The 27,157-nt window shown below is 36.6% G+C and overlaps 3 protein-coding genes across 3 annotated transcripts in view; 2 read left to right on the forward strand and 1 right to left on the reverse strand.

Moving 5' to 3' along the window:
- The first annotated feature begins 418 nt into the window (after window positions 1-418).
- Window positions 419-1,833, forward strand: LOC136251756 (uncharacterized). Its single transcript, XM_066044174.1, has 3 exons — window positions 419-1,036; window positions 1,119-1,343; window positions 1,402-1,833. Exons 1-3 carry the CDS (start codon window positions 869-871, stop codon window positions 1,585-1,587), a joined length of 579 nt encoding a protein of 192 aa, XP_065900246.1. The 5' UTR covers window positions 419-868; the 3' UTR covers window positions 1,588-1,833.
- Window positions 1,834-18,143: 16,310 nt separating this feature from the next.
- Window positions 18,144-19,017, forward strand: LOC136251757 (uncharacterized). Its single transcript, XM_066044175.1, has 3 exons — window positions 18,144-18,353; window positions 18,437-18,661; window positions 18,720-19,017. The coding sequence occupies exons 1-3, from the start codon at window positions 18,186-18,188 to the stop codon at window positions 18,903-18,905; spliced, it is 579 nt and encodes a 192-aa protein (XP_065900247.1). The 5' UTR covers window positions 18,144-18,185; the 3' UTR covers window positions 18,906-19,017.
- A 340-nt stretch (window positions 19,018-19,357) lies between these two features.
- Window positions 19,358-27,157, reverse strand: part of LOC136249423 (ALK tyrosine kinase receptor-like) — a 38,462-nt gene continuing 30,662 nt past the window's right edge. The window contains exons 11-15 of the mRNA XM_066041427.1: window positions 23,186-23,334; window positions 22,998-23,070; window positions 22,111-22,270; window positions 20,116-20,229; window positions 19,358-19,621 (exon numbers count right to left, since the gene is read on the reverse strand). Coding sequence (XP_065897499.1) covers window positions 19,480-19,621; window positions 20,116-20,229; window positions 22,111-22,270; window positions 22,998-23,070; window positions 23,186-23,334 — 638 coding nt within the window. The 3' untranslated portion in view covers window positions 19,358-19,479. The remainder of the gene's footprint in view (window positions 19,622-20,115; window positions 20,230-22,110; window positions 22,271-22,997; window positions 23,071-23,185; window positions 23,335-27,157) is intronic.

Below are 27,157 nucleotides of genomic sequence, written 5' to 3' on the forward strand. Positions count from 1 at the left end.
TCTACATATCAATTTTCAACTGATTCCTCCAAGGGATTTACCCTGTAGGCGTGACAGACCTTCGACCTTATTGTACGCAAATAATCGGTAATAACTCCGTGAATGTTCATCGGATTCATACCAAAGTTGGTACGGAGATCGGCCTTAATGAGCCCTTTAAGTGTGCCAAATTTCAGCCCAATCCGAGCACGCATTCGTGTTTTATGGCGAATTTTGTGAAGTGTGCGAAATGAAGATGAAGAAGAAAAAACGAAGAAATTAAAACGAAATTTTGTTCGCTCGTATCTCGGAAATGGCTGGAGCGATTTTCTTCAAATTTGGTATGTAGACTCCCCTAACTGGGCGGCACGTTGCTAGCAAATTTGGTTCCAATCGGATAAGGGATCACAGAGCTACATAGGTGTGAAAATTGCGTTTTCTTTCTTCCTGTTAATATACTCACGGTGTGGCGCGCAGGCTTCTTGGGCCGCACGACACACTATCGTGTGTCTTGATATTCAAAGTAATCCTCAAAGAAGCATCTGCAGGTTCTATGAAGTAATTGGGATTTTCATGCAAAGACCACATATATAACATTGTATGGCTGCATGTACACACACTGGTAAAAAAAGCATGTACATCAGGAAGTTGATCTTAGTAACCATGGACATATTCATGAAGGAAGCCATATTCATGAAGGAAGCATCAGATGTATGGCTTGTGCCTACGTATGAAGCATATAGTGCAGCTACAGCACCTCTTTATGCTCTGTCTATATATGGCTCCTGTATAGTATATAAACAAGTTTATAGACAGCACATGCAGATAAGCTTGATTTGAAGATTGTAGTCAGTGCCAGTATACAGACTATATAGCTACATAGCAAAACATGATTCCTCAATTGTTGTTCACCATTAATGTGATACTTATCTCATTTACACTAAGAAGTGAAGCAGTTACTAATAAAATAAACTGTACAGTTGAAGATGACATTGTGAAACAAGGGATCCAAAACTTCTATTGCACTGCAGTTAAAGTCTATGATGAACTTGAAACAGTAAGTATAATGTACGGTAGCTAGATATAATTGCTGTTACCAGTAGTTGCAGTTATATACTAGACTCTTTACTTCACTATAGACCAAACTAGGCTCAATCAAACCAGTGTTATCAGATAGAGACTTCAACAAACATTCAGTTGGTATAATGTTAGAACAATTTACAGCTACCTGTAAGATCCACACCAGTGTAATGATGTACAAATATCAACTAGAACAATACATACTAATGAAGGACTCTGATGATCATTTATATACTATAACTGCTGCCTTGCAAGAGACAGTTAACCTTCTTGAAATGATTGAGGTAATGATACACCTTGTAATAACATGTAGCTGTAATTCAGTGGTATACTTATTTACAGGAAACTACCTCAGGACAATCTTGTGTAGAGTTTACTCCAGAACAATACCAGATGATTTACACTTTACTTTATGATGGTCAACCACTACTAACATCTCTTATACAACAAGTCAAGAAGTGGACACAAGCTGAAGATTACTGTAGTAATTATGGCTACCCAGTACCACATAATGAGAACTGTATATAGGATTGTTCAGTAGTTATCAACTGGTTTGTATTAATTTTTGTATTCTTAAGTCTTACACACCTTTTAATACATTGCATAAACTACTTGTCCATCAGTCCATGCAGTCATAACGTTTGCGTGGGAATGTTTCATGGTAACTATAGGCACAAAATATGTGAAGTTTTCTGTGAGGCAGCAAAGTGAACAATACAATGTCATGCATACTGATACAGTGAACTCCTAGTATTATTGTATGATGTGAATTTTGTAGCTGAATTTATTCTGGCAAACATGTATTTGCATTAAAGTAGTACACAAGTGGAGGATCTTATTCCACATGTACAGGATGCTTGTTAAATTGCTACATGCACACATGCACATATCATAAAATGGTTCTCAGTAACCATAATAATGCCGGATAAGAACTTGGCTACTGACACAGACGTATAATGTCATAATCATTATCTGTCCATCCTGGAGGCCTACACAATGCTCAGTATGTCTGTAGGTATAAGTATATGCCATTTACACTGCATGCTGCTTGTATAGTTAATATACACATTTCCACATATACATACTTGATTAACATGCATAAAGCATGAGGCACTTTAAAAACATACCTCAAGTATAAAAGTAAGTACTTAGGTATGGGGTGCCGTTTGTATCAAATTTATAACAATACAATAAGTATAAAAAACTAGGTTATATGTGTTTGCTGTACATGGTTTATACATATGTACATTTTCATAAATAAATAATGACTCTTTTTAAATAAATAATTTACATTATTTAATATATAATGCTCAAATGACAAGTATCTTCTCTATTATGTGCCATTTGTTGTCCTGTTACACATTTTGGCACAAAACCTGATCATGAACTTTGAGATGCCATTTGTATCAAAATTTAGGTTTTTAATTACATTGCCAAAAATAGAAATAAATTTCCTTGATATTGTTTACCCAAAAATGTGCAAGATTTCTATAGTACTTTTCATTATTTATTAAATCCTGAACATTAGTTGTTAAATCATGAACATTATTTGTTAAACCATTAAATTCTTTGCTTAATGTACCGTTAATCTTAACAAACCTTGCAATCAACATCTACAACAGGCTACACAAGATTACATGAGGCTACACAGAGTTACATAAGGTTACACTGGGTTACATTAAAGCTACAAAGAGTTACATGATGCTACACATGGTTACATGTGGCTACACTGGGTTACATAATACTGCACAAGGTTGCATGAGGCTACATTGGGATACATGAGGCTTTACAGGGTTACATGAAGCTACACTGGGTTACATGAGGATTACATGAGGCTACACAAGCTTACATGAAGCTACACAGAGTTACCTGAGGCTACACAAGGTTACATGAGGTTGTACGCGGGGTTACATGAGGATACATTGGGTTACATGGAATTACACAAATTTACATTGAAATAATTATATGAGGCTACACAGTTTTGCATGATGCTACACTGGATTATTATATATATGAGGGTACACAGAGTTACATGAGGCTACACAAGGTTACATGAGGCTGTATATAGGGATACATGAGGATACATTGGGTTACATGGGGCTAAACAGAGTTACATGAGGCTACACAACATTACGCCGTATTGGGTTACATGAGGCTACACCAAGTTACATGAGGCTACACTGAGTTACTTGAGGCTACACTGATCATGAGTTACATGAGGCTACACTGGGTTACATGAACCTAAACTGAATTTACATAAGGATACATAGGATTACATGAGGTTACACAGAGGTTATACATAGGGTTACATGAAACTGCACAGGCTCACATGATGTTTTACAGGGTTACATGAGGCTACAAAGGGTTACATGAGGCTACACAGAGTTACACAAGGTTATACATTGGGTTACTTGAGGTTACATGACACTACACAGAGTTACATGAGGCTACACAAGGTTGCATATGAGACTGACAGAGTTACATGAAGCTACAAAGGGTTACATGAGGCTACACTAGGTTACATGAGGCTACATAAGGTTACACGAGGTTATACAGAGGCTACACAAGGTTGCATGAGACTGACATAGTTACATGAGGCTACAAAAGGTTAAATGAGCTGCACAGAGTTACATGATGTTACATTGGGTTACATGAGGCTACGCAGCCTCACGTAACCTTTTGTAAACCCAATGTAGCGTCAGGTAACTCTGTGCAGCCTCTTGTAACTCTTTGTAGGCTCATGTAACTCAGTGTAGCCTCATTTAGCCCTCGTGTAACCCTGTGTATTGCCTCATATAATGCTGTGTAGCCTCATGTAATCCTGTGTATTGCCTCATGTAACTCTGTGTACCCTAATGTAACCTTATGTAACCATATCATGTCTAGCCTCATGTAATCCGATGTAGCCTCATGTAACTCTGTGCAGCCTCATGTAACCCTTTGTAGCCTCATGTAGCCTCATGTAGCCTCATGCAATCCAATGTAGCCTCATGTAAGTTACATGAGGCTACATTGGGTTACATGAGGCATGAGGCTAAAAAGGGTTACATGAGGCTGCACAGAGCTACATTGGGTTGCATGAGGCTACATGAGGCTACAAAGGGTTACATGAGGTTGCACAGAGTTACATGGGGCTACAAAGAGTTACATGAGGCAATACACAGGGTTACATGAGACTACACAGTTACATGAGGCAATGCAAAGGGTTACATGAGGCTACACAGGGCTACATGAAGTTACATTAGAGTACAAAGGAATAATTATACAGGTTACATGAGGCTTCACCAAATTACATGAGGGGTTATATACAGCTTTACATGAGGATACATAGGGTTACATGAGGCTACACAGAGTTACATGAGAATACATTGCATTACATTCGGCTAGGAGGCTACAAAGGATTGCAACACAGGTTACATTGAAGGTTAAACTGGGTTACAAGTTGATACACACATTAGGCTACACAGGGTTACAACATGGTTACATGAAGCTACACAGCATTACACAGGGTTACATGAGGATACAAGAGGCTATTGTTATACACGGAGTTCCTGGTTATATGTGACCGGATTTGTGAAAAGGGGTATTCCACACACATCCAATTTACTAACTTTGACAATTAATAATTTATAAAATTGGAAAAAGATATTGACTTGAAATTTGGTCAGTAGTGAGTACCAACATAGCTCTCAAGTTCAGAGAATCGGATGCGTGTGGAATACTCCTTTTTGCACATCCGGTCACATATGTGATCAGATTTGCGAAAGAGGTATTCCACACACATCCAGTTTACCAACTTTGACAATTTATAACTTCAGCTGAGAAAAAGCTAGTTACTTGAATTTTGCTCAGTAGAAACCCAGCATGGATTAATGGTTGGCAAGAAGTTCAGGCTTATATGTGATCTTCACAGTTCATAGTATTGGATGTGTGTGGAAGATCCATTTTCAATCACATATGAAGCTACATGAGGTTACATGATGATACAAAGGGTTAAATGGTTACATGAGGATGAACTGGGTTACATGAAGCTACACAGTGTTACATGAAGCTACACAGGGTTACATGAGGCTACACAGGGTTACATGAGGCTATATACACTGGGTTACATGGGATATATACACTCAGTTACATACATGAGGCTACACAGGGTTACACCTGGTTACAGATACTTAGGAGATTGTGTATATAGTGTATTAAACTGTGTTTCAGCTTTAAATATTTAAATGAGCTTTAGGAGTTCTTTAAAGTCTAAAAAAGTTGAGTAAATTTATCAAGGGTTGTGGTTATAAATTTAAAGTTACAAAATTAATACCTAATGGTTGATGTGATTCCACATATACTACATAAACTTTCTTGTGTATTGTTGTGTACTGTAATTTGCCTTACTCATATTTGGGCTTAGCATTTATGATAAATTTTTCACCTTTTTACTAAACAATTTACTAAATATCTTATTGCTGCTTTTAAATGACTATTATTCACATTGAAGTTTTGTGATAGATACATGTTGAGGGGAATAACCAAATCAAAAATTAAGTGAAGAGTAGATATAGAGTTGAGGTTGATCATGAATAGACTGTGTAACCGGTCTATTAGAGTAACTAAACTTTTCCCACTAGTGTAGCAAGGGTACATAAAGATAAATCTGTATTCTTATTATGTACTTGTTTAGTAACCTGCTAAAGCCTTACAACTTAGAGCATATGGAAGAAACAAAGCCATATCTATCTATATAGTTGTGCTAAAAACCAGGTTAAATGGAGACTAGCACAAGTTTATTGTGAATTACAGCACTGTATTATAGGAAACATACTGATTGTATGTATACACCCAAGTATCCATTTTGTAACCCAGTACTTCCATTTGTATCCCAGTGTATTCTCATGTAACAAAGTATACCTAATGTGTGTCGATGTGAAACCCTGTTGTAACTCAGTTGACATAACCCAGTGTATCCTCTATAGAAGTGACTGTGTAGTAATGTGCACTTGTAGCTCAGTGTATCATGATCCACTATTACCTAGGTGTATCCACAGATCCACTTGCAACCAAGTGTAGCTTCATTTAACAGGCTTATCCTCATGAACCCCTGTGTAGTCTGGTGCAACCTTGTGTATATCCTCAGTGTAGTAGCCAAGTATAGCATGTTGTAAACCTGCATAGCTTGTTGTAACCCTTTGTACTCCTGTAGCCTCAGTGTAGTCATCCTCATGTAACCCAATGCAGCCTTGTGTAGCTCATTGTAACCTCATGTAACCCTGTGAAGCCTGTGTAACCTGAGCTGTTCGCAAATTCTCAAGCGTTCTATTTATTAAGATAGATAATTCAAAGACCGTCAACCTTTAGTGCTTGACACTGCGAAGGTAGTAGTAGTAATACTAATACATATAGTTGTAACCTTTTGTGTAGCCTGTTGTAATCCTGTGTTTCTTCCAGACTATAGATATTATCCTCTGTTTGACCTGTTGTAACCCAGTGTAGTCTCATGTAACTTTAGTAGCCTCATAGAACTCTGTGTAGCCTCAAGCATGTAACCCAATGTATCCTTATGTAACTCTGTGTATAGCCTCATGCAACTTTGTGTACCCTTATGTAAAGGTAATGTAACCAGATGTATCCTCCTGTAACTTTATGTATCCTAATGTAATCCTAGGCCTGTGTAGCCTCATGTACTGTAACTCTGTGTAGCCTCATGTAACCCAGTGTCTCCTTATGTAACCTTGTCTAGCCTCATGAAACCTAGTGTTGCCTCATGTAACCCAATGTAGCCTCATGTAACTCTGTACAGCCTCATGTAACCCTTTGTAGCCTCATGTAACCCAATTTCTCCTCATGTAACTATATCATGTCTAGCTTCAAGTAACCCAATGTAGTGTCATGTAATCCAATGTAGTCTCATGTAACTCTGTGCAGCCTCATGTAACCCTGTCTAGCCCTCATGTAACTCAGTGTAGCCTCATTTAACCCTGTGTAGCCTCCTGTGTATTGTCTCATGTAACTCTGTATAGTCTCATGTAACCCTGTGTATTGCCTCATGTAACTCTGTGCAGCCTCATGTAACCCTTCGTAGCCTCATGTAACTCTGTGTAGCCTCGTGCAACACTTTGTAGCCTCATGCGTCATGTAACCCAATGTAGCCTCATGTAACGTACATGAGGCTGCACAGAGTTACACGAGGCTGCACAGAGTTACATAAGACTACAAAGGGTTACATGAGGCTACAAAGGGTTACATGAGGCTGTACAGAATTACACAAGGCTACATTGAGTTACATGAGGCTACTTTTGGTTACATGAAGCTAGACATGGTATGATCACATGAGGAGACATTGGGTTACATAAGGCTACACAGAGTTACATGAGGCAATAGACAGGGTTACATGAGACTACACAGAGTTACATGAGGCAATAGACAGGGTTACATGAGACTATACAGAGTTACATGAGGCAATACACAGGAGGCTAAACAGGGTTAAATGAGGCTATACTGAGTTACATGAGCCTACAAAGGGTTACATGAGGCTGCACAGAAGTACTTGATGCTACATTAGGTTTACAAAAGGTTGCATGAGGCTGAGTAGCCTCCAATGTAATACCATGCAGCTCATGTAACCCTGTGTATTGCCTCATGTAACTTTGTGTAGCCTCATGTAACCCAATGTCTTCCCATGTAACCATACCATGTCTAGCTTCATGTAACCAAATGTAGCCCCATGTAACCCAATGTAGCCCCGTGTAGTTCTGTGTAGCCTCATGTAACCCTTTGTAGCCTCATGTAACTCTGTGTAGCCTCATGTAACCCTTTGTACCCTTATGTAACTCTGTGCAGCCTCATGTAACTCTGTGCAGCCTCATGTAAGTTACATGAGGCTACATTGGGTTACATGAGGCATGAGGCTACAAAGTGTTACACGAGGCTACACAGAGTTACATGAGGCTACAAAGGGTTACATGAGGCTGCACAGAGTTACATGAGACTACACAGAGTTACACAAGGCAAAACACAGGGTTACATGGAACCACACAGAGTTACATGAGGCAATACACAGGGTTACATGAGACCATGCAGAGTTACATGAGGCAATACACAGGAGGCTACACAGGGTTAAATGAGGCTACACTGAGTTACATGAGGGCTAGACAGGGTTACATGAGGCTGCACAGAGTTACATGAGACTACATTGGATTACATGACGCTACATTGGATTACTTGAGGCTATATGATATGGTTACATGAGGAGAAATTGGGTTGCATAAGGCTACACAGAGTTACATGAGGCTACACAGAATTGCATGAGGCAATACACAGGGTTACATGAGGCTACACAAGGTTACACAGGGCAATACACAGGGTTACAGGAGGCTACAAAGGATTACATGAGGCTGTACAGAGTTACATGAGGCTACATTGGGTTACATGAGGAAACACTAGGTTACATGAGGCTAGACAAATGTTACACGAGGAGACATTGGGTTACATGAAGCTACACAGGGACTACAAAGGGTTACATGAGGCTACACAGAAGTACATGATGCGACATTGGGTTTACAAAAGGCTCCAAGCTACACAGAGGCTCCAAGCTACACAGAGTTACATGAGGCTCCAATGTAGTATCATGCAACTCTGTGCAGCTCATGTACCTTGGTGTAGCCTCATGTAACCTAGTGTAGCCTTATGTAATCCAATGTAGCCTCATGTAACTCTGTGTAGCCTCATGTAATCTAGTGGAGCCTCATATAATTATCCCTTTGTAGCCTCATGTAACTGTTCATGTCAGTCTCATGCAACCTTGTGTAGCCTCATGTTACCAAGTGTAGCCTCAAGTAACCCAATTTATAGCTTCATGTAACTCCGTGTAGCCTCATGTAACTCTTTGTAGCTCTATGTAACATCGTGTAAGCCTGTGTAGCTCATGTAACCCTATGTATAACTTCTGTGAAGCCTCATGTAACCCTATGTATCCTTATGTAAATTTGTGCAGCCTCATGTAGTACAGTTTAGCCTCATGTGACCCATTGTAGCCTCATGTGACCCATTGTAGCCTCATGTAACCCTGTGTAGCCTCATGTAATCCAGTGTACCCTCATGTAACCCTGTGTAGCTTCATATATATCATCCAGTGTAGCCTCATGTAACATTGTGTAGCCTCGTATAACATTGTGTAGCCTCATATAATTATCTCAATGTAACTTTGTGTAGCTTCACGTAAACCAATGTATCCTTATGTAACACTGCGTATAACCTTATGTAACCCTATGTAGCCTCAGGTAACTCTGTGTAGCTTCATGTAAGCTTGTGTATAGCCTCATGTAACCCAGTGTAGCCTCCGTAATGCCTCAGTATAGCCTCATGCAACCTTGTGCAGTATCCTGTAACCCAGTGTAGCTTAATGTAACCCAGTGTAGCCGCATGTAACCATGTGTAGTATCATAAATCTTTGTAGCTTTAATGTAACCCAATGTAGCCTTATGTAGCCTTATGTAACTCTGTGTAGCCTCGTGTAACCCTGTATAACCTGTTGTAGATGTTGATTGCAGGGTTTGTTAAGATTAACGGTATACTAATGTACATTAAGTAAAGAATTTAATAGTTTAACAAATAATATTCATGGTTTAACAAATAATGTTCATGGTTTAATAAATAATGAAAAGTACTATAGAAATCTTGCACATTTTTGGGTAAACAATATCAAGGAAAATTATTTCCATTTCTTTTTTGGCAATGTAATTAAAACCCTAAATTATGATACAAATGGCATTTCAAAGTTCAGGTTTTGTGCCAAAATGTGTAACAGGACAACAAATGGCACATAATAGAGAAGATGCTAGTCATTATCTTGTCATTTGAGCATTATATATTAAATAATGTAAATTATTTATTTAAAAAGAGTCATTATTTATTTATGAAAATGTATATATATAAACCATGTACATGCAGCAAGCATATATAACCTAGTTTTTTGTACTTATTATATTGTTATAATTTTGATACAAACAGCACCCCATACTTAGGTCCAGATTGTGTATATATATTAATTAACAATCACATCACTGGATTAATTCTTCTTTGATTATTTACAGCTTTGTGTCATTTTTATAGTCTTTGACCAAAAGTTTAGCTTTATACTGAATTTACCACATCAAGTCTTATACCAGTTTGGTGAAGAATGCACAATGCCATTTCATACAGAGTAGACAGGTTATAGGAGTATACTGTAACTAATGTATCTATAGAAAACTGCTTTACACTCATTTGAATGGCTGTTGCTTCTTAAATACATTGCATAGGTATTCAATATAGTTAGCAAAGTTAATGGTTCATCATGTAAAACAATAATGTTGTGAACTCTTGCTGGAACTACTTTATCAACTTTTACACTCCTAAACTTGTATTTACAAACACGGTGTATTTATTTAATTCAAAATTGTACACAAACTTCACTTTCAAGGTATAAAATTTTTGTTTTATTATGAAACAAAATTCAGTGAGTGGTGTCATTTACTATATGTACTGTAATTAGTTCTCATAGTAACACCCCACATGATATGACCTACCAATAATCATTCACCATTGAAAGTATAAAGCAGATTATCATGAATGAGTGCATTTACAGTTGCAGAAAAATGTGGCACAAGGATAATAGAAATGATGTAGAAGTGAGTGCTTATGAACCACTAACTATATTGTTTCTTAGATATATACAAATGCCCTAACCCTGTGAACAAATTGCCTAGATCAAGCAGTAATTGAAGGGCATTAATTTTGTCACCAGAACTTGTCAAGTTCTGGTGACAAAATTAATGCCCTTCAATTACTGCTTGATCTAGGGTAGGGGTGTAGCATAGCAAGATCAATACAGGGTGTACAACACTACAATTATGTATCAGTGCTCTTGTTGTCATTATACTGATCTAACACATGAATCAAAAGCAGCCGGGTGGTATGTATTCTATATACAAGGGAGTATTGCATGCAGCATAATACACACATTAATGTTTAATTTATTGTTGCTGATACTGTTGAAAGAAAACTGAAAAATACGTGTCTGGGAATGTATTTGAATAACTTGTTAAATGTATATATCCTGCCATCACTTCATAGCTCTAAAGTGTTTTCCTACAGTGCATTCTAGTAAGATTAATGTATGAACAACTTTTCCAATGGTAGTAAACCTAACCATACTGAATGACAACTAGGTGATGTTTAAGAAACCAAATACTGCAACCGGTATAGTTTCCACTAGTCAAACCTTTGCTGCATTACACAGTAACACATGAGCTTCCCTTTTCCATGCAGCATCCATGACTGGACCTGGGCAACATAGTTGTAGCATTGTCTATCCTGGATTATTATGAAGTTATAGTTATATCACAGCAGGAGTAGAATATCTTAGTTATTAACACTTGTCCTCAGCTTCACCTTGGACTTGTGTCAATAACTATAAGATATTCTACTCCTGCTGTGATATAACTATAACTTAATAATCCAGGATAGACAACGCTACAACTATGTTTCAGTGCCCTGGTTGTCACTGAGACTCCTCCCACTGCTGATCTAACACATGAATTAATGGTAGTACCATGGTCTGCAACATGAAACTGTAAACGTTGCACAGAAGTTCAGTACCGTATGCAAATGCAACAAACTCTGTCAAACAGCACAATATTGTTTTAACATAACTGATTTTATTAAATAACCGAAACTGTATCTGAAATAAAGGAATAATTCATTAAAATATACAACCTGAATTTTATGGACAACTAAGTGATTCATCAATGGAAGCAAACCTGACTTATCATTTACAGAAGCCTAAGCAATGTTCTGTAAAAACCTATACTTAACTTGCATTACCGGCAGGAACATAGCTATAATTCTCCCTAATCCGTGACCAAGCATGAGGTTACATTACACAGTCATACATGTGATTTCCTTTTCCAGGTACTGTATGGCCACCATACCATTTAAGCATATTTACAATACATTACATAGCTACCCACACATCTGATGCTTATGTCAATAAGTTATACACAAGAGATGAGCCATTCACCTAACAGGTAACACAGGGGCGGATTTAGGAAACCCTAAATCTTCTATGTGTATCAAAGGCAGACTTATTTCAGGAACTATGCATCACTACCAACACAAATAATGTCTATGTAACTATACCTATTGTTCAACTCTGTTCCAGGAGAATATAGCTTCCTTTTCCTCAAGAGTTCTTCCAAAAACATGTTTATGACTCCCTGTATTCACAGGCTTTATAGCCTTCTCACAGGTCCCTAGTGGGATAGCATTCACAGAAAAACAGGTTTCGATTGTGGGTTACATCTCCAGTTACAAAAAATTTAATTGTGGGTTTTGTTCTATTCAGATAATTAACAGTGTTTTCCACTATGACTATAAGAGGTGGTTAGTGTGGTTTTTATATTTTTTAAATGTGTTAGTTGGTTTAATCAGTAGACTACAATATGTAGCTACCAACTCGGCCATTTAGCAAACCATAGTCTTGGTAATTTACAGTCTCATATAGTGGGTGAATATGCTATATATTGTACTTTTGGTGAAAAGATCAAAGTGAAAAGTGTACTTTTATTTCCATATTGTACACCTGGCTGCACACTTCAAAGCTGGCAGTGTGCTGTATTTGTTTCAACTGTGTTGTATTTTCCCTTTGATCCCAATACAGCACTGTTGAAATAGTAAACAAGTTTACCGAAGCATAACCAATGCCAGACACATTATCGCATTCCTTTCACCAAACCACTGCAATGTTATGAAGCCATTCAACAATTATGATGTATCATAAACATATAGAACAATGCCATGACCTAAACACAAGTGGGTGAATTACCCTGAAAGCCATTCTTAGTGAATGCAGTTAGCGAGGGAACAGAGCAAATGCATATCAGCACTACAAAGTGACTCCTGTCCACGTTGTAAAGCCAGGTGGAACACGCTAAGTTAATTAATTCGCTTCCAGTTGCCTTTGTGGTATCGATCCCAGCGCCACACCATGGCTTCTTCTATAAATGCACTACGATAGCAAGCCCATAACAAAGTCACAGACTTACTCATGGGCATTAAGCCAGGCCTCAACCAAGGAACAAGCAGTTGGCCACTTACTGTCACTTAGCTATACATGTTTCTACCTCACAAATTTAACTGATTGGAGCATGGCTAAGGGGAGCTGATGCATTATGGTATAATTATAGCTAGCTATAGCCATCTAAATGCTTGGTAGCTACAAATGAAATGATTATCATGCATGCATGATAGCTTTGCACGCAAAGTGTAATCATTTGACCATGGACACTACATGAATCTTACCACTAGGGCCTTGTGAGAAGGCTTGGTATCTTCTAATGTCTGCATGGCTAGTTACCTATGTCACTATCCAACTTAGCTCCCCCTTTCTAGATCCACCCTTGTTAACACTTGCTTTCCTCCCATAAATCTTGATCTCGCATTCTTCAGACTAATCCAAAGTCTTGCACTTTTTTTCCCCAACGACAAATAAATATCATTTCAATTTTCAACATCTTTCTACTATATATTATGCACAGATGTTGCACTTCTTTGATGTTGCTCTGAAACAAAACACTTTATTGGTGACCCTCACCGTAATGTAACATTGCATGAAAAGATTACAATGATACTTGACAAGAAGATCATTTATGCTTAACATTTTGACAAACAGAGTTTATACTGTAATTGAATTTATATATATATAAACACCCTCTTACAAGCGTTACCTTTCAAGACACAAAAGTTTTAGCTTTCCTTTGCTAACTGAACGTATATGTAACTAGTTTCCATAGTAACACCCCTTAATTATTTTATTATTACCTAACAATAATATGCAAATTTTTATTGAAGAGTGTATTTGCAGTTGTGGAAGTAATATGTGGAATAAGGGTATAGAATAAAGAAGAGTGCATAAATGCTGGTTTACTTTAATACTCACCAACTACAATATTTACACGACTGTAAATATTTACATGTATGCACTCAGCAAATGTGCCTATACCATGTGAATAAGTTTCAGTGGTGACAAATGTCCTATTTAATAGCAAGAGTAAATAATCATTTACTCCTGTTAATAGTTATACCATGGCCACTCAGGATTTGCCTGATATATATCAGGCAAATCCCGAGTGGCCATGGCATAAGTAATATATACCACTCTGGTATGCTCACCTAATAGGTCAAGGAAGGCAAACTTGCATTCACCACATTAGTTTTATACAGAGGTTTGCAAACACCAATTATGGGTTTAAATTGTGTGAACAAAAAGAAACGATTGTGGGTTTCACTGGTTGTAGTGATACCATTTTAAACCAAATAACCACTTTGTGGATGCCTATAGTAACCTAAGGTGCTACCCACACATCTGATGCTTGCCATACACAAGAGATCTAACAGGTAACACTTGCTTTCCTCCCATAAAATAATAGTCTTGATCTTCCGTTCTTCAGGCTAATCCAAATTCCTCCCAACTACAAATAAATATCATTTCAACATCTTCCTACTACATATATATATGGCACAAATGTTGCACTTCTTTGATGTTTCTCTGAACCAAACACTTTACAGTGGAACCTCGATTATCTGAACACTGATTAACCGAACTCTCGATTATTCAAACACCAAACTGACTGCTCAATTAGGGTATTTTGTCAACAAGTGTATGCTTTATTAGAGTACCTGAGCAAAACTCTGCATATAAACGTACGGAAGTTCGATTTTACGTACTATTTGATTATATGAACACCCTTTCCCCCAATTAGATTGGATAATCGAGGTTCCACTGTATTGCACATTATGTACTGTCACTGTAATATGACAATATGTGCCCACCTACACAATGTCTACAGCTCATGACTGTCTTCAGGTTACACAGCAATACTATAGTTAATATACAAGTTGGCTTCCTTAGATAAGTCACACATATTTGCAAATATTAGAAGATTTAATTTGTGATTGCCAGATTTAGTTTATACATATTACTTGACAAATTTCAATCATTGATATATGCAGATTCTTATGATATTATTAGAGTGTCTGAAACTTGGATGACCAGTGAGATATACAGCAATGAAATTCTTCCCTAAGGCTATTCAGTGTACCATAATGATAAATCATCACATGGTGGTGGTGTGATGCTTGCTATCCATAGCAGTATCCTGTGAATGCTATCCCACTAGGGACCTGTGAGAAGACTTAAGGCCTGTGAATACAGGAAGCCAGAAACATATTCTGTGTAAACTTTTGGCATCACCTGTAGATATCGAAATAGTTTGTGTTAAATTGAACCTGCAACATCCAATTGTCTTTTGTGTGATCTACATTCCTCCCAACTCATCACCTTCGTATTATGACATCCTATTTAGTACTCTTGCTGACATCTCCTTGGAGACTTCAATTTCACTGGCATTGAATGGAATACCTTCTCAGGCCAATCTCATATATCTCAACAATTTTGTGATTTAATTTTTGTTATTGGCCTTGATCAACTCAACACATATCAAAGGTAACAACACCCTAGATTTACCTTTAACTATCATGGAAGATAGTATAGATTCAATAGAGGTTCATTTCATCCCTCTCCTTTTCCCATCCGATCACTACAGTATAACTTTCAATTTATCATTTAGTAAACCGCCTGTTAAACAAGCAACCTATTATTCTTACAATTATTCTAAAGGAGACTACCAAGGACTCTATGAGCATTTGTCATATTTCAACTTGAGTAGTTGTTTCCTGTCACATAATGTTGAATTCATTTGGGAAACAATTGAGCTGATTATATCAGATTATTCATTCCTTTTACCAAAATTTACTGTAATCATCAACCCTATTAGACATCACATCAAGTGCCTGCATACTCTACATCGCAGGCATAAGCGGCATCCTACCAGATCTCTTGAAGAGAAAATCAAATTATCTGAAGAGTCACTCCAGGAGGAAATTGCCAATAGTAAAACCAATGAGTTATACCTCATCAGAGAGTATGCATCGCATGACCACAACAACAATATTTTAAAGTATATCAGGAACCTCACCCATTCCAAGAATTTTCCTTCTGTTTTACACTTGGACAATGAAATTGTTGAATCTGATACTGATTCTGTTAACATGTTCAATCGCTATTTTCATTCAGTTTTCTCAGATTCCTCTGAACCATCCAATGTTGATAACCTTTTGGAGCCTACTGATCACATAGACTCTATTTCAATCACTATAGAAGGAGTGTACGATTTCTGGACCCTACTAAAGCACCAGACATTGACCTTATCTCTCCAAAAGTTCTTCAGACATGTGCTGATGTGCACCAATTTTGTGCCAACCATTGCACCATCTCTTTTCCATGTCTCTTAAATATGCATACATTCCTTCAAGTTGGAAGATCCACAAGATTGTACCTATTTTCAAAGCTGGTGATAAAACTTCAGTAAAGAACTACATACCTGTCTCATTGCTTTCCAGTATATCAAAGGTTCTTGAGCGATTAGTGTTTAATAAAATAGTAAATCATCTGGTAACTCAAATTAGTCCCTGTCAGTTTGGCTTTATAAAAGGAACAACAGCTTTTAATATTCTTTGACTTCTTGACCAACAGCCCAACGCAAATTGATACTATATATCTGGATATACAAAAAGCTTTTGACACTGTTTCATATGGTATTCTATATACTAATTAACCTTTAGTCTTTTGGCATTACTGGCACACTGTGGTCGTGGTTTAAATGCTATCTCACTGATCAAGTACAGCAGGTATCTATCAACAACACCTTATCAGACAGTGTACTACCAGTTATATCTGGTGTCCCTCGGGGGAGTATTTTAGGCCCCCTATTAGTTTTTAGTTTATATGAACAGTCATCTCTTCCAGTATAGAAGTTAGCAAAGTATAGAAGTTTGCTGATGACGTGAAATGTTTTATGACCATTTCATGTGATGAAGACCGCATTAAGCTCCAGCAATACCGACTTTATTATTTATCAAACATCTCTTTCCCATCTAACTATCAACTTTACCAAATGTGTTCATGATCCTTCAAGTCAATCTCCAGCACCAGATATCTTATTTCCAGCACTGAAATCAATTGTCAAGAGACTCAAAAATACCTGGGAGTGATTGTCTCCAGTGACCTGAAGTGGTCAAATCATTACAATTCTATAATGTCCAAAGCATACAAATCATTGGCTTTGATACAGCATACTTGTTGTTCCAAGCACTGCCCATCATTATAATAAGTCCAGGCCATTAGAACTCCATCTTTTACCATTAATGTATATCTTTGAGATCCATGATGTTTTGTTTGCAATCAAGTCACTCAAGTCACCTACAAGAAATTTCAACATCAACAGATACATTACGTTTACTCAGGGACACACCAGATCCTCTACACATAACAAATTCAAACATCATCTCCACACCAACATCTTAACAAAGTTAGTCAACTCCCACATGAAAATGCTTAGCAATTGGTGAGACTAGAATCTTTATGAACAGTTTGTAATGTCTTCAACCTAGCTTGACTAACTTTAATAACTGCATGAGTAATGATAACTGTGGAGGTTGTTGTACACAGTTCGAACCTAAAATTCTGAGATGACGTCTATCATCTGATGATGTATCGTTACAAGAAGTGACATTAGCTACTGTGAATATTAACAAGCTTCCCTTCTAGAGTAATTGTTGAAACGTTATTCATAAAAATTACAAGAAATGAAAGTAATATATCCTCTTTAGGTAACAGAGAAACATCTGCAGATTCTAGGTAGTAATTGGTAACAACACATGCATACATACAACATTATATGGCTGCATTTACTGGTAAAGAGCATGTATAATGCATCATGAAGTTGATCTTTGTAACCATATTATATAATAAAGGAAGCACCTAGGATATATATGGCTTGTGTTTATGTGTACTTAAACAATGAAGCATATAATATCCATCACGTTGTTATCTATATGTAGCTACAAAAAGAAATCCCCTCAAGCTCTATATTTTCTGGCTTCTACAGTATATAAACATGTTCATAGAAGCACAAGCAGATAAGTTTGAAGATATACTTTCTGCAGTCAGTACAGACTATATAGCTACATAGCAAAACATGATTCCTCAATTGTTGTTCACCCTTAATGTGATACTCATCTCATTTACACTAAGAAGTGAAGCAGTTACTAATAAACTAAACTGTACAGTTGAAGATGACATTGTGAAACAAGAGATCCAAAAATTCTATTGCATTGCAGTTAAAGTCTATGATGAGCTTGAAACAGTAAGTATAATGTACAGTAGCTAGATAGTTGTGTATAATTCTGTTAGTTGTGGTTATATACTAGACTCTTTACTTCACTATAGACCAAACTAGGTTCAATCAAACCAGTGTTATCAGATAGAGACTTCAACAAACATTCAGTTGGTATAATGTTAGAACAATTTACAGCTACCTGTAAGATCCACACCAGTGTAATGATGTATAAATATCAACTAGAACAATACATACTAATGAAGGACTCTGATGATCATTTATATACCATAACTGCTGCCTTGCAAGAGACAGTTAGCCTTCTTGAAATGATTGAGGTAATGATACACCTTGTAATAACATGTAGCTGTAATTCAGTGGTATACTTATTTATAGGAATCTACCTCAGGACTAGCATGTGTAGAGTTTACTCCAGAACAATACCAGATGATATACACTTTACTTTATGATGGTCAACCACTACTAACATCTCTTATACAACAAGTCAAGAAGTGGACACAAGCTGAAGATTACTGTAGTAATTATGGCTACCCAGTACCACATAATGAGAACTGCATATAGGATTGTTCAGTAATTATCAACTGGTTTGTAGTAACATGTATTAGCACATAAAGCTTAAAACACTTTCAATGTTTTGCATAAACCACTGTGCAATCATGATTATTTGGAGGAATTTTTCATGGTACAAGTGTTACACCTATACACAGCTGCAGACTGTGAAGTTTCATGGAAAATAAATAAAGCATGCAAGTTGAGCTAAATTCATGAAACTATTCACACGAGTATAGTGTTTTGTAATGTTTGTTACCAGGCATACCAGCTTTAGATCTGTAACTATTGATTTTTCAAATTCGAGTTCCCTGGCAGCACTTGCCAGTGGCTCTCAGTACCTTTATTTGTACTGTCAAATATTAATAATAATAAATGTCTTTGCTTATTATGATGCACCACATGCTGAAAATTATTGTCATACAACCTGTTTTCTCCCACCTAAAAATCTTTAGTTAGCATAATTTAAAAGAAGTTTCACATTCATAAAAATATATTAATACAAATTCATACCATTATTTATATTTATATGATAAAACTATTGTAGCTATATATTATACAAAATCTTCAAAGACAAATTACAAACTTATACAGCACTGGTGTTATGAGATGATGCATAGTGTTGTCGAGCCCAAACAAGGAGTGCAGCAAATGATGGTCGATTCTTCGCACTTGGCTGCTGGCACAGACGTATAATGTCATAAAAATTATCTGCACATCCTGGAGGTCTACAAAAATACAGTATTGCTAAGGTCGATCAACATCCATAAGAACAGAGATACTTTAAAAATAGAAACAGATTTCTAGTATAAACATAAGCTAATCCATACCATGTATTAAAATATTTGCATGGATTAATAGTGCTCTTTATAGGCTTAATTAATACATTTACTCTGGGGGCACCAGTTTGGTAAAGAGCATACGGTCTCATACAGGGCTGGTTGTTTGTGTAGGCTTGCGGGAAGCTTTTTGTAATATCTTTAGAAATCTGCTACATTCATTTAAATGGTTTTTGGTAATATACTATAAGGCTTACAGTGACTTTAAACATAAGTATGCGACAGTTAGCAAGGCTCCTACTTCTTGCGTGATTTTTTAAAACTCACTGAAGTAAAATTTTCAACTACTGTTTCAAACAACAAAGGCCAACTACATATTGTGTTCGTATTGCAGTTGAATGATAACTAGTACAACACACCTGTTTGTATAGTGCAAGTTTTACCTTTCAAGACAAAGTTTGTTTTCTTCAGCTAACTGAATTATTTCTTGCACATTCAGTGATCGATGTGGCATCTCTCCATATGTAACTAGTTCCCATAGTAACACCCCATACGACCTAACAATAACACATCACTGTAAATTATGCAGATTTTTTATATGTACAGTTACAGAAACAATGTGTAGAACAAGGATATTATGTTAGAATATAGTGTATAAATCCTACTGCGAATTTATCTTTGGAATCATTATCTATAAGGTTAATGACGATAATTACTTGTATGCAAATACACGTACTCTGTACACAAGTTTCGGTGACAAATTTATAAATCTTCATTCACTCTAGGGTAGGTGGGACATAACAACAAAAGTGAAGAGTTTATTAACTAATCCAGGATGTACAACACTACAAATATATCAGCGCCATATTTTAGGGCACACTGCTTAGCCATCTTTGTAGTCACTCCTCCCACTGACATCTTACACATTATACTCTCTGTACTTGAATCTGAGAGTGATTTCAGCGGTTACTATTAACATTTGCTTAACTTCTCTATTAAGGTGACTGCTCTATTAGAGCATATCAATATGTGACTGTCACTGGAAAAACTGGTCTTATTGCCCATGTCAGTTGTTGTAGCATGCCAATGATTGAAACTACATGTACCAAATTTTCACATGTTCTTCCAGAGTATCCACTTTACAAGTAGTCAACAGCTAAGCTTTTAGAAAGTTTTTAACATGAGTACTGTGTCAAGAAAGAGGTAGAGGGGAAGGCAAGAGGTTGTTTACAAAATGAAAGGGGATAAATTAGGCCAATTATGGGCCATTCAGGTATCAAAACTGTCTAGAATGAACATAAATTCATAGCACAGGTCTTCAGTTAATACCATAGAGCTGTATACTATAGGTTGGCCATAAGGCACCATCACTTACACGTCTTGCCACTGGGATTGGTAAACACAGCCAGCACAGCAGACCATTTCGATGGTAAAAATGTATGGAACCAGACTTGTTAGGACCAAAATCATTAACTATAGGTTTTCTACTGTGTCATTAATTTGGGGAGTTTTGTCAACTCACCAGTGGAATGGTTCTGATGACTCTGTATGTGGTATTTATTATTATTACTATTAGTTAATGGATATACACACAAGTGATACAAAAATAAAAGTTTAGGCACAGGGCCTTTGTTCGTATCCATATCCTGTGACAAGCCACAAGTCGTCTGACTTTTTAAAAAAAACTGATATGGTGGGTACTGAAATCACTTCAGCTGGTAAACAGTTCCATTGATTTATAACCCTCTGGGTGAAAAAGTTGGTTCTCAGTTGCAGTCTACTTTGTTGTTGTATGTGCAGGTTCACCAGTCAAAATTATGTTAAACAAACAAGAATAAGAAAAATTAGGAATTTTAAGTTTGATTAGTGATCAAAGAATTAAAAGTTGTGAAACAAGGGAAGCCACATTCCAATGTACACTATATCATCAGGTGTAGGTGACCTCCCTTGTTTTACTACTTATATTTCTTTGATCCCTAATCGAACTTAAAATTCCCATTTTTCTGAAATCAGCATTCCAAAATGGCAGCACATGGCAGTCACCAACTTGCTGTTAACAGTCCCAGCATCTTTCAAACAACTACAAACAGTTGTCTTGTCTGTGGTGGATATATCCCTAGAAGAATCCATTTCTTTAGAATACATTTTAGTAGCGATAAGGACCTTAGGTAATTTCATTACCAGTTCACAGTCCCCCAAAGCTTTTACAGAATGTTCTTAAGGCTTCAATAAAGTCAAGTTTACCACCATTGCTAAACTACTTGGTTATATTTACAGAACATGGTGTACAGTAATTCTCCCTAATCTGTGACCAATATCTTTCTGCATTACACAGCAACATGTGTGCTTCCTTTTCAAGGTATGCAAGTAAACAGAGAATGTTAGGTACTGTATGGGCACTATAGCATTTAAGCACTTCACTGTATAACACTACATACCACACATCTGATGCTGATGTTGACAAGCCATACACAAGAGATTCTGGAGCCATCCACCTAACAGGTAACACTCTCTTTCCTCCCATCAAATAATAGTCTTGATCTTCCATTCTTCGGGCTAATCCAAAATCAGCAAGTTTCACTCGGAAACCTTCTCCAACTATATGTATAATAAATACATCATCTCAACATCTTTCTAATTAAAACGAGCACAATGAGTGTGATTCAAGAGAATATTGACATAGTTATTCCAAACATGGTTCAAACAATGTTGCACTTCTACCTTGGCTGCAATGCAATAGTACAGGACAATACAGAGATTATGCACGCACTGTGCTAAGGAAATTATGTAACTAGGGAAATCACTTTGTATACTTTGCTTTGTAAAAGCAACATCACATGTTTACTCATGCCTTACCAACCCTACAAGATTTCAGTGACCAATTTCTTGCCAGAATTACATGTCTAATAGCCAATTTTCAACTACACTACTGTTCTCCCCTTATAGTACTACGCTTTTAACATGCTGTTCAGTATAACTGTTACGTTGGGTATTAATGAAAAACTACATATATTCCTTTTGGGAAGATAAGAATATCAGACAAAAAGATATGTTGCCAAGATTTGTTAGAAACCTTTAATCTTCTTTTTCCCATTGGCAACCAGGTGTGGTACATGACAGGATATCAATTATTATATTCTTATTTCCTGTTTGGACTTTCAATACATATTTTTATCCAGATGGCTGCTTAAAAGTACATGGTTCTTCAGTTCTTTCAAAACATGTCCATATTTATGATCTACGTACTAAAGCTGCTATACTTCATGCCTTATAAGGTACACTACATTGGTGGGTGAACAGTACGTAACGATATGTACATGCATACCTAAACAATTTCTAGCAGCAACATCCCTATGAACATATCTGTGAGATGAAAGGAAATCCAAAGCAGTAGCCACCTATAAGAAACAACAGCACACGAGTCTTTATCAAAATTTAATATGTTACATAATTCAGATGTTCTTCTGTTGATTAATTCATAGCAATTGTTTTAATACATCAATGGATACTTACATCCATCGCAATGCTGTAAAGTGTTGACAAAGGAAGCCCAGATGATTTACTGGTTGGTTTATTGTTGACCATAAAAGAATGCAAGTCACCAAACTGCATAAACTCCAATATCATCATAGGAGAAGCATCTTCAGTTGCACCACAAAACCCTATATATAGTACACACACACACACACACATGTATAATATGAGTTATGTGTATACAAGCAAATGTAAACACACAGATTCTACTATATAGTACACAAGATTTCTTAGTAGAAATCCCTCAAAATTTAGCACAAGTTACACTATATGTTAATGAACGCATTGCTATAAGAGTTAGACAGAAAAATTGAGATATTGATACGTACCATAAGGTAAAGCTAAGTGCTACATTAGCATTGTGGCTAATCAATGACTGTTTCAAATTTCATATAGCACAAAAAAACTCAACATTTAAATATTGCAAATGGATTGAGCAGATGAAACCCATCGACATTAAGTTAAAAAATGAATCTATTACTATATACTCCTTTACACATGTTAACAATAGACATATGTTGCAAAAGTTTTCCAGCAATTTTGTAACAAGAGAACAATTTCAGTTCATGTATTTACATCTCAGTTTCCTTTTCAATATATTGTTGACTTTTATGGAGCATATAGCATTATGCTGCTGTTATCATACCCTGCTAGTTAAGTGTCATGGATAGGGAGTAGTAAGCCCTTTAGACCTTGTTGTCATAACTGTAGTTTATAAACCATTGAAACTTCATTAGGTCAATTTATAATACTCTTGACATCAGTTTCAACTGTACCTTATTACGGAAAACAAGTGCACTTTTAATTTGCTTTTAATCTAATCCCATCAAATGATCGTACAGTTATAAGAACTATGGCATTTGCATAAGACACTACTAAAAGTAGTTCCTAATTGATGCACAAAGTGCTATATCATAATCACTAAACAATAAAGTTCTGATACATTGTCAGTATACATGACATATGACTACTGGGAAAAAAATTGTATACAGAACAAAGGTTGTACAAACCAACCACAATGGAATGTGATATATGTACTGTATGATGCATAAGAACTCTGAAGTGAGAGTTGAATTGACTTTATAGTTGAATAGTTAAGTTACCACTTTGTGGTGGCAATGGGCTCCTGACAAAGCAAATTCGCATTTATGTACCCAGACCACTAGTAATCTACGGTATATCCAGTGACCACAGCAGCTACTGTTTTATAGCCATTTCTTCTTGAGAATTAGATAAATTTACACACAAGATGAGGATAAAATGACAGAGAGTGCTAGACATATACTTGTCATATATACTTGAACCTACTACTGGTGTGTTACCACAAGCAGTGTAATCAGATAATCTGTGAAGTTGACATCTCTAGCATGTGGTATTTTCTATTCACTGGTGTGAACTGTTAAAGGTGCTATATAGCCATTAGGTTTATTACGCTTGAATGAAAGTGATCTTATACCGTACAAACAACACTGGATGCAGTATGCCACAGCTTCAAGTAAACTAAATGTTGACCTGTTTATTGAAGACCTACATGCAACAATGTTTCAGGGGTATCCCAACACTGATTCATTAAAAGAATGCATACAAAAAAATACTACAAAATAAATACCATGGAAATATGGATATACTCAGCCTCATTAAAGTGATTCACAACAAAAAATCCAGGTATTCCTCGAACTATAGTTTGGTTTTCAAAAGGGAAGATGTCTATACAGCCAGCTAAGCACTAAAATTACTGCCAGGCTTATAAAGAATACCCACCATCCTATAGATATAAGACAAGTCATCATGTTACGATTTAAGAACTTTTAGAAGCAAATTCTGTCAACAACCATTACTACTACAAATAGTAAAGGGATTTGGCACGACCATGTAAGGCAAGCCATTAAGAGTTGTATAATTGTACTTCTGATTGCCAGGTTCAGGAAATACCTCTATACCATAGCAAAACAGGAAATTGCCCTTAGAGGAAGTTGATACCTTTAGAGGAAGTTGATGACAACAAAGTGCAACAAGTACACAAAGCACATGACAATGCGAAGCACATGACAATGAAAACATATACACGAACAATATAAAATAGAGGAAGTCACTACGTCAGAATACATACAAAATATTCTTGGTATCTCGAGTATTCAAATATATTAATGTAGCTAGGTGTGTTGCTTAAATTACAGCAGCTACCAAGGCAACTTATTAGGAAACCAATATCCACACACACACACACACACACACGCACGATCATGGTGTAATCTAGCTACAAGTAAGCTATAATTAACACACACATTACAATATGACCACAACTACTAGAATGTACCACTGTACATGAACATAAAAGTGGCAAGTTTAATTCAAAACCAGGCACACATGAGTAGCACAGCCATCTACAGGGATGCTAGTACTGGCAAACCTGGTTTTGTAGGAAAATCAATTTTTGTGTTTGTTTGTGTGTACTGATGTGAGCAAATAGGTTTAAACTAATAGAAGACTATATACAAAGAACAAAGGCTTAGCTATATGTACGTACTATGTATTAAGCAACACTACTACAGGCTGGTAAGGTTTGTTATATAGTGTATTTATCACACCTGCTCAAGTGTATCATTGTGTAGAGCTTTCTGTGTGCTTAGGTATTTAACAACTAAAAACTTCAACAACAAAGCACTTTGGCCAAGGTGACATGATAAGAAAAACACTAAACAGCTCACAAGAGCAACTTTCATTACTGTATCACTAAATTTAATGATCATTATGATATCCAGCTGGGATGAGGGAATGGAAGGGGGTTATCTCTACACCTGACCACTATCCCTCCACAAGTAGCTAATAATCTTCATTCATGCCTAGCAATGCAATGTAAGCTATAGTTGTGCTTGTGTGTATGGCAATGAAGCCTTAGTTTGCTTTTCTATATCACCATTCAGTATCTTCAATATACACCTACCAAACTGCAATATTGCTGTACTTAAGTCGTAGGAAATGATGACTTAGCTGTTGACTTCTTAAACTACAAGTGTCTTAGGAGTGTGATTCATCTTTACTGACTATTTCACTAGGGTCTTGATAAAGCCTGTACACAGGGAGTTGGGATGGTAACATAAAGTGTATACTTTAAATAAATGAGTATGTGTAGATATTTAGACTACAACCCAACTGTATGATCATCAACTACAATTAGAAAATGGTATGCATAAATCCTTTGATCTCTTTGGGAGATAATGAGGTCTTTAAAAATCCCTAAGAGACCTCTGGAGAGGTTCTCTAAAATGGTTAGAGAGTAGTTAACAATACCTAATGATGTAACCAACTCTGCAACTTGACTGATTAGGATAAGTTAACAAATCAGAACTTAAATTAGAGTGCATTAGCCTCAATAAGGAGATAAAGTCACATGTGTGTATTGGACTACGCCATATACTAAGTGGTGATGTGATGGCCTTGTTGTCACTATTTGGTGCTGTGAGTAGTCAACACACCAACACTAACTGACAGTAAAAAGCCATTAGTAAACACACCCAAATTTGCACTGATATAAACTTTCCCTAGGTGTGTGTGTGTGTGTGTGTGTGTGTGTGTGTGTGTGTGTGTGTGTGTGTGTGTGTGTCAATTATGAATGAGCATAGCTATACAACTGGCTAGTTTAACCATGTAACTTAGAATAGTTCGGATTCTTGACAAATGCTTTCATTTTTATTAGTTAAGAAGGACCATAAACATTTCTGCATAAAATTCTGCACTTTTGTGTCTATACCCATAAAACACGATTTGGCAAACATGATATTGGCTGTCTCTGAAAATAAGCTTTTACTTGGCCCTCGTCATACCTTTGTGGCCAATTCTACATGACACGGCAAGTATTGGGAAATTTTATTATGTAGTACCAAGAGAGAAAAATATCTATTATTCAGTATTTCGCTATATGTGTATACTAAGTAATCCGCTACTGCTAGT

The sequence above is a fragment of the Dysidea avara genome, chromosome 3 (assembly GCF_963678975.1).
Source record: "Dysidea avara chromosome 3, odDysAvar1.4, whole genome shotgun sequence".
NCBI lineage: Eukaryota > Metazoa > Porifera > Demospongiae > Dictyoceratida > Dysideidae > Dysidea > Dysidea avara.

Coding starts and splice junctions, on each gene's coding strand:
- LOC136251756 (XM_066044174.1), top strand. CDS start 869: ATGATTCCTCAATTGTTGTTCACCATTAATGTGATACTTATCTCATTT. Junction 1,037..1,118: donor TCTATGATGAACTTGAAACA/GTAAGTATAATG, acceptor ACTTCACTATAG/ACCAAACTAGGCTCAATCAA. Junction 1,344..1,401: donor ACCTTCTTGAAATGATTGAG/GTAATGATACAC, acceptor ACTTATTTACAG/GAAACTACCTCAGGACAATC.
- LOC136251757 (XM_066044175.1), top strand. CDS start 18,186: ATGATTCCTCAATTGTTGTTCACCCTTAATGTGATACTCATCTCATTT. Junction 18,354..18,436: donor TCTATGATGAGCTTGAAACA/GTAAGTATAATG, acceptor ACTTCACTATAG/ACCAAACTAGGTTCAATCAA. Junction 18,662..18,719: donor GCCTTCTTGAAATGATTGAG/GTAATGATACAC, acceptor ACTTATTTATAG/GAATCTACCTCAGGACTAGC.